The sequence below is a fragment of the Gossypium hirsutum genome, chromosome D12 (assembly GCF_007990345.1).
Source record: "Gossypium hirsutum isolate 1008001.06 chromosome D12, Gossypium_hirsutum_v2.1, whole genome shotgun sequence".
Classification (NCBI taxonomy): Eukaryota; Viridiplantae; Streptophyta; class Magnoliopsida; order Malvales; family Malvaceae; genus Gossypium; species Gossypium hirsutum.
Window position 1 is genome coordinate 58,146,253 of NC_053448.1, and position 8,583 is coordinate 58,154,835.

Genomic DNA, 8,583 nt, shown 5'->3' on the forward strand with positions numbered 1-8,583 from the left:
TTAATCTCTAATTAGTATTAATTGCAAAAATATAACTTTGTTTGTTAAGAAACGCCAAGGAAGAGTGCTACTCAATTCAAATTTACTTGTTAAATAATTAGATATATAAACCTTTTTAAATGAAGAAAATTTGATTATGAAAAGAAAACCAGAGATGGAGACATAAAGAATATAACTTTTTGTATAAAATACAAGCAAATGGTACTGCTAGCTACCAGCATTGCTAACTTGGTATATTTAAAATTTGAAGGGACTAAAAAGTGTATTGTAAAAATAATTAAAAAGAAAAAAGAACCTCATTTCAAATTTGAAGTGTTTTGAGTTTGAATACAAAACACTTTTCTACTTTGAAATCTAATTGCAAGCGCTTACTATATAGTCTTGAAGTAATTCATGCTTTGCAGAGAGGTGATTTAACTAGCTCGAGATCAACATTAGTTAGGCAGATCCAACAATAATTACGAAGTTTTAAGCATGAGGTGATCAGTCATGTCTTAAGAGAGGCCAATCAAATTGCGAATTGAATTGTTAAAATGATATCTATTGATTTGGAGGGAATTAATATTTTGGCAAAATTCTTACAAAACTATTAGAAACTCTTAAAAATGATAAAGCTAGTGGGGCTTTCAATTTTATCAATGTAATTTAATCTTTTAAGTTTTACTTTTTTTATAAAAAAAAAGTGGTTCAATTTATAATAATTCATTCATTCATTCTTCATCCAATGATAATTGCATTGGCTAGCTCAATCTTGTAATGTGTTTGACTTTAAAAAGTCTGGAAAAAGAAAAGGAAAACAAAAGTTATAGTTTGCTTAGCTCTTGGGTGATCCCTGACCCACTAGATGGTACAAATAAAAAGAAAAGTAGGATGCATTGAATTATTTTGTTTAATTTTACTCAACTTTTCAAATTTTAAATTTAATCTCGCAATTTTTAAATATTTTAAGTGAATCCTTAATGTATCGATATTGTATTAATCCATAAGTGGTAATCACATGCTCGAATTTGAAGTAGAGTATATTTAAAATATGCGAGTCAATTTGTAAATTCATGCATACTTATCACATTAACAACTTGAATATGATGTGTTAAAATAAACAATGTTGATAAAACTTAGAAGCCTTTTTTTTTTTAACACATCAAATGCTCCACATATTTTTAATTTGTCATATTTGAATTGCCGTTTAACTCTTAAACCAATGGCTAGATTGATGGAATGACTTAATTGATATAATACCATTATTTTGAAAACTCAATTAAGATATTTTAAAGTTTGAAAATCAATTTAAAATATACATCATGGTAACCTTTTTTTTTAGGCTTAAATAACATTTGGTACCTGAAATTGATATATTTTTTCCCTAATTTGGTACTTAAACTTTTTTTGGTCTAATTTGGTACCTAAACTTGACTTTTTTTTTCCTAATTTGATACCTAAACTTGACACTTTTTCTTAAGTTGATACTTAATCTTTTTTAGGGTCCAATTTGGTACCTAATCTTTATTTAACGTTTTACAACTTACTTCAATATGCTAACAATGTTTTTTTTATGAGGTAGCAAAAATAATCAATGTGTGACTGACATATAACAAATGATATGATTTTTTTTTTGTATTTTATATATTCAATTAATTTTAAATTTATTTATTTATTTTATTAATTGAAAATAATGAATTTCTTTTAATTTAGATTTTTAAATTTTTTCTTATTTAATATTAATTCGTTAAGCATAGCTTAATACCTATTTTTTTTAACATGAATTTCCTCTAATACTAACAATTTTTTTTAGCATAACAAAAAAAAACACCTTTAGTATTTTATGTAATTTGTATAAACTTTAATAAATTTAGGTACCAAATTGAACTAAAAAAAAATTTAGGTACCAAATTAGGAAAAAATTATCAAGTTCAGGCATCAAATTGGGGCCCAAAAAATTTAGGTACCAAATTAGAAAAAAGTGTCAAGTTCACATACCAAATTGGGACAAAAAAATTTTAAGTACCAAATTAAAAAAAATCAAATTTAAATACAAAATATTATATTAAGCGGATTTTAATCACTTTAAGTTACTTTATTTCCTTCATTTTTATATAGAAAGTTAAATAGAGTAATATTCATTGTTCTATAAATCTTCGAAGTTAATTCATGAATGGAAGATGTGAAGCCAAAATCAGGTTACTGTTCAAAGAGATGGTGAAAGTGCGCAGTCGGCCCAGGCCATGCCCAATGCCATGGTCGGAGGTTACATCAATTGCTCACCTAACTTATTTAATGTGAATTTTAAGAATGCCTATGATTTCAACATTTTAACATTTCAACTTGCCCTTTGCTGCCCCTACTTTGGCTACGTCTGTATTATGCACAAAAAGAAGACTTTAAGTTCATCAATTTTAACTACAGTATAAATATATTATTTTAAAAAATTGGATACAAATCCAATATACCAATAAATAATATAGCACCAACTATTACATGTAAAAATTTATAAAATATTTTTTATTTTAATATTTTTTGTTTTTGTATTGAGTTAATTATAATTTTAGTTATCAAATATGTATTATTTGTGATTTGTATTTTAGTTGTTGAGGGAAAAAAAAAGGCTTAGACGACAGTTCACACGGTGGTAAACATGTGGAGAGCCATAGTAAGGGCCGTGTTTGGTTGAGGTAGAAGGAGAAGTAAGGGTGAGCAAAACTTATTTCGACTTGAAAAAATAAAAATAAAAATTTAAATTTTGAGTTAATTAAATTGGGTTATTTGATTTTTCGAGTAAACTCAAATAAGTAATTCAAGTTTCGAGTTAGAGTTAAGTTGAATTTTACAATTCGAATAACAGATTTGTGTAAATACCTCTTTGGTCCCTGTTAATTTTGAAATGAACAAATTGGTCTCTCTCGCAACTAAAATAAAAAAAATATTTTTTAAATTTTAAAATATTTATAAAATTTATAAAATTTATACTTTTAATAAAAATTATAAAATTAAAAACTCTAAAAAATCTAAAGAGTATATAAATAAACTTATATTTAAAAAAATCTAAAATAATGATTGTGGGACCTAAATAAGTAATTTTTTCTATTATTTTGCTTTGAAAGAGTGGTTTCAAATTTATGTGCCATGGAACTAGTTATATTGTAACAAGATTTTATTTTGACATGTTTATTTTTTTTAATTTAACTCTAATAATTTCACTCGATTCAATTCGACTCAACTCAAATTTAATTTCAAATCGAGTTAAAATAATAAAATGAAACTCATCAACACAATTAACTCAAATTCTTTTCACTCAATTAAACTCAATTCAATTGAACGCTTACAGTTAAAAAAGAGAAGCATGAATCCATCCTCAAAGTTAAAAATTGAATACTTACAAGGTGGCTCTCTTAAGTTGAGGTTTTGACACATATACAACAGAAATTCCATCAGCATAATAATCTTCGAGATAAGTTGTAATGGGGCGAAGGGAAACTAGGCAAGAAACAATATGTGTGCCATGCAAGAGAGATTAGATTGAATGTAGACTAAGAGTTACAGAAAAAGCTATCAACATTTAACTGCAACATGTGCTAAAGATGATTTAAGCATCAAAATATGTTGTAGGAATATTTGTAGAGATTAAATTGAATTATTGAAGAGACTTGAAGTTTAATCTAAATTTAAATTTAATTAAAAATTAATTTTGTTAGAGTTAAATTAAATTTCATACAATGAATATTAAAATATGTCACACATGTAAGGTACAATACAGAAAATAAAATCAACTTATTCTTAAAGTAGTTAAAGTCTAAAGTTTAAAAGAATAAACGCAAAAAAAGAAATAAAAGAAAAGAAAGTCCAAAACCAAAAAAAGGAAAAAGTTTGATCAAATAAGCAACAAATGATAATTTAACATGTGTAATTTTGAACCCCGTCTGCTCAGCCCTTGCTCCATCTAATTGACCCACTTGAATGAACTCTTTATAGCGGCTAGCCAGCAAGCACATGGTGCGTGACATAAGGTCCCACAATCTCACTACTCCACTAGGAGGTTCCAACTGTTTCTTGTTCGCTCCTTAAACTAAACCTAAAATGCAGAGTTGGGTTCCATTTTGAATTAAAATAGTATTAAATGCTAAATAAATAATGCACTAAAAATTTTTGATCGTCAATATAAACATAAGTTATGATTGGTTTGAACAAATCTTTAGTTTTCACTTGAACCGTATGATCTATGGATCCGATGCATTTATTTATTTATTTATTTTATCACTGGATCATGATTTCAAATGTATTGTCATAAAGAACACTCCATCAATGGCTGCATGCATATCATATCCCGTATCTCAGTAGCTAACATAATTAAGTTAGTAGTGGTTTTCAGTATTCTGACAAATTTCCAGGATATTGGCTATAATTATTGTACAATCTTGGATGGTGGGTCTTAATTGTTTTGTCGCATCAAAAGTTACAATACAACCCCATTAATGGGGGGTTTGCTGCACCAGTTCATGGGAGAACCATTTCCATTTTTTGCAAGTACTAAGACATTCGTTCCATCAATACTTCATCGCCAACTTCCAAGTCTATACTCACTCAATCAAGACTGTATATCTGTCCGTATATCCAATTAACCGAAAATCCAAACTATCAATACATTCAAGAAATTTTTACATATGTCAACCATAAAAAACTTCAATTGGTTGATAATCTTTGGATACCCTGCTCTGCTGTTATTTTGGATTTAGCCCTTAGAATTTTCTTTTCTCGATGAATATCTTACATGTATGAAAAGTTACAAGAGCTTGGTACAACTGAACAAGAGCCTAAGCTCCAACTAATATAAAACAAGGCTCTAAATATTGATAAACCTAAAGTCCGAGTCAAGTAACCCAAGAGGATCTTACTCTTGAATTAGACCTCCATCATTGTTCACGAGCGAGAGCTAAGGAGGATTCAAAGCTATACCAATGGCCAAAAGCCATATGAGCAAACCATTGCATGGTAGACAACTATCGAAGTGAAAGACACATTATGGGAAAAGCCGATCAATAGATGTGAAGAACTTCAGAAAAGAACGTTCAAAACATAAGCCATCAAACTGGCCAATGCTGGTTTTATGGTATGGCAAAGGGGTCAAACGGAGGGTAGTGACCAGCTACTCATCAACCAAACGGCTAGCCACCATGATATCCTTGGAGAGTTCTAAGGATCCTTTTTAGATCTCGCCATTCAAGATCTCTAACCGAAGGTCCGAATGGTCAGTACTCTTGATCGACCGAGAGAGGTCAGGCAAGGCTCCTCCAAATCTTGGGTGAGGATTGGGAATAATTGCAAGCAACTGGACCTGAGTGGAGTTGCTAAAAGGCGCTAGGTAGAGAGGTGCGGCAGTGGCAGAGGCGAGGGGGGTTCACGCAGATAGGCTTTGTAGAAGAGAGACTGGTGTAGGGTCTGTAGCCGGTAGTGGAGAAGGCTTGAACGACGGCAAAAGAGGGAAGCAAGTCTCTAGAGATACAAAACCAAGAGAGAATTTGTAGTAGTATTTGAAGATTTATTTGGCCGTAGAAATTGAAATCTTATAATTCCAATAAGATAATGTCATGCGAAAACCTTTATTAATTGCAAGGGAAATTACTTATTGCAGAAGGCCGCTCAAGAAACAAACTCGAATTTAATGTTTAGAATGGAATGCTCATCTTCGTTAAAAGTAAACAGTTAAGAATGTTAATGCATGGGTCGAGTGAGAATGACGTCTATAATCGATTTACAGTAGCAGCATAGAAGATAACATAAACTGAAATATGGATATAATGAAAGATCAAAGCCAGAAACATTCCAAGTAAAAACTGAAAGCTAAACATTCATTGATACCATTTTTTATTATGGAATCAAACAAAGCTGCCCCGACACTAGCAACGACATCAAAACACCCCGCAATTTTTCCTGTTATCCTAAACCTAACTGATCCCCGATAGAGAACAAAAAAAAAAGGGAAATCCATTCAAAGAACCAAGTGGAACAACCCACTAATACTTTTTTAAATCCTCTCAACCTTGTCAGCTTTAACGACGGGATTTGCTTTGGCAATCGCATCACGTCCAGTACCCTTGAAATCAAAGGAGCAATCATGTTTTTCCGCGTAACGATGCTCGCCGCAGAATGTACTCCCGCACTTGCACTTGAACCCGGTCAATCCAACCTTCTTTCTGCAGATAAAGCACCTGTTCGCCGCCTTGGGTTCCGCCGGTTTATCATCGGAGACAATAGCAGCCGGTTGTTTCTCGACCACCGTCGATGAGGAACCCACATGAGGAAGCTCAAGAACAGGCTTCACAGTCTCGTCAACGACATCTTCCTGCTTCGTATTAACGCTGAGGGATTTCTCCATGGCAGCTTTCGCCTTGGCAGCTTGCTCCTCCCCGGCACGGAGGTCCCGGTAACACTTGGAACAGAGGTTCATATTCGCCGCCGTGCCGAAAAACCCACAGCCGTTGGCACAAAGTTTTGGCTCCGATGGAGGGAAGCTAGTTCCTTCATTCTGTTCAGAACCCATGATTTCTTTATGCGTTTGCTTTTGGTTTCTACAATCAAAGATCAGAAAAAAAAAGTTAGGGTTTTGATTAAGGGGGGGGGGGTTTGGTTCAAAAGATTAAAGGTCCTTTCGGTTCTTGATTTTCACGGAATATCATAAGCAGTCAAAAGTTGAATTACTCCCAAAGAGCTTAGCAATCAATATATATAGATTTTGATTATTCCCATTTTTTATATTGGCAAATATACCCCTTACCTACATAAGCTTTATGGCTGGCTATACCGACTTATTAAGGGTATTATAGTACATATGAAAAATTGCGTAGCCTTCTCAAACACCGGGCCGACAAGTCAGGGGCTTGGAAGTTGAAAGAAAAAGAAAAGTGGAAGTACAAACAAATCGCCAAGATAGCTCGTTTAGTTAAAATATAAAAGAGGGTAATTTTGTCTTTCAAACGCCCACTTAAACCCAGACTCCATCGATAATCAGAATCGTTCCCGAAGAATCCGGTTAAAACTTAAAATTCAAATCATCCCCTAAATTAACACGTTAAATATCCCTATTTAATATCAGCGGTCCATCGGAATTAAATCGAACGGTCACCATAATAATTATGAGTCATATAATGATAATAATATGAAAATGAAATTTTTCCTAACATTTCTTCAATCGGTGAACATGAAACCCAGAAAATCAAAATCAAAATCGAAAAACAAAAACCTGTTAAGACATACATACCTCGTTAATTCGACAATCAGAGGTTGTTTGTTCCTCGTTTTATTCTTGTTCTAGGTCGGCGTTGATCGATGATTTAAGAAAACGTGAGGAAATCCGAAGACAGAGAAGATATTTTTTTTTCCAAATCCAGAATCTGACTAAAAAAAAGAAAGGGAATTGAGAAATGATTTATAGAAACAGCAGAGGAACCCTGATTCCTTTCTTGGTGGAGAACAACAGGAGAAGAAAATAGAATACAACAAATGGGAAAACAAAAACGAAACCGAAACTCGAAAAATAATTAACAAAACTAAAAACCAAACCAAAGGTTTTGGTTTGGTTTTAAGCTTTAATTTTTTCTTTTTTTTTTCTTGGGTGGGGTTTGTTTTTGTTTCTACGGCACCCACGGTTTTTGTGTCGGCGTGGCAGGGGTACACGGTATTTTGATAGGGCTCGAGAAATCTGAGCTGTTTGATGAATCCTGATTTGTGCTGACGTCAAAGGTGCCATTATCTGACGGTTAGTGGAGTGGGACCACCTATTTTGAGGAAGGGTGTTTAAGGAATTTTCGAGGTTGTTTAATTAAAAATTAAAATTGTTTTATTTTAATAAATTAATAAAAATTGCTTTCGGAAAAGCCATTTGGTCTTTACCCCTCGCTTCTTTGCCACGCTTCTTTCTCGATGCAACGTTCACGTTGAACCCGGTCCAATTGTGGGGTATAACCGGACCAAGTGGATCCATTTGATATTGATAATGACATATATTTTGTTCTATTTACAACTTTAATAAAATACTTACCATTCCTATTTTTTCATTTTTCTTTTTAAATTTTGGATTACCTAATCATAACAACATGTTCATGTCATAACCATGCGGTACTAAATGGTTTGGTCTTTTATTATAAATTGACCCACTAAAAATTCTATAAAATATCAAAAGTTTTTTTTATATTTATATTTTAAATTTTATATAAAGCTAAAATCTCAAATAATCTATCCAAAAATAAGTTCATTGAAACGTACTCTTAGTTAAATCCTTTGAATCATGCTTCGTATTTAATTTTGGATTCATTTTTCCGTCCAACTCCTTAACAAATCAGTAGAAATTATAAATTGATTTTTCTATTATTTTATAAGCGTTTAATTATTTTTTTATTATTTTTAAAGTTTAATTGATTGTTTAAGTTTAATAATTTATAAAAATTTTAAAAAAATATATTCTAATTTTTAAAGGTATAAATTATAAAAAATGTAGAAAAAATAAATGTTAATTTTTTTAGAAAAATATAAAAATTAAAATTTACTACACCTTTTTTATTTTCTCTCACACCTTGTCCTTAATTGTACTTCAAT

General features: G+C 31.5%; 1 protein-coding gene across 1 annotated transcript; it reads right to left on the reverse strand.

The window, feature by feature from the left end:
- Nucleotides 1-5,819: 5,819 nt before the first annotated feature.
- LOC107946971 (zinc finger A20 and AN1 domain-containing stress-associated protein 1) lies at nucleotides 5,820-7,656 on the reverse strand. Its single transcript, XM_016881486.2, has 2 exons — nucleotides 7,250-7,656; nucleotides 5,820-6,560 (listed from the first exon to the last, which is right to left on the reverse strand). Exon 2 carries the CDS (start codon nucleotides 6,530-6,532, stop codon nucleotides 6,017-6,019), a length of 516 nt encoding a protein of 171 aa, XP_016736975.1. The 5' UTR covers nucleotides 6,533-6,560; nucleotides 7,250-7,656; the 3' UTR covers nucleotides 5,820-6,016.
- Nucleotides 7,657-8,583: the final 927 nt, after the last annotated feature.

Coding starts and splice junctions, on each gene's coding strand:
- LOC107946971 (XM_016881486.2), bottom strand. CDS start 6,532: ATGGGTTCTGAACAGAATGAAGGAACTAGCTTCCCTCCATCGGAGCCA.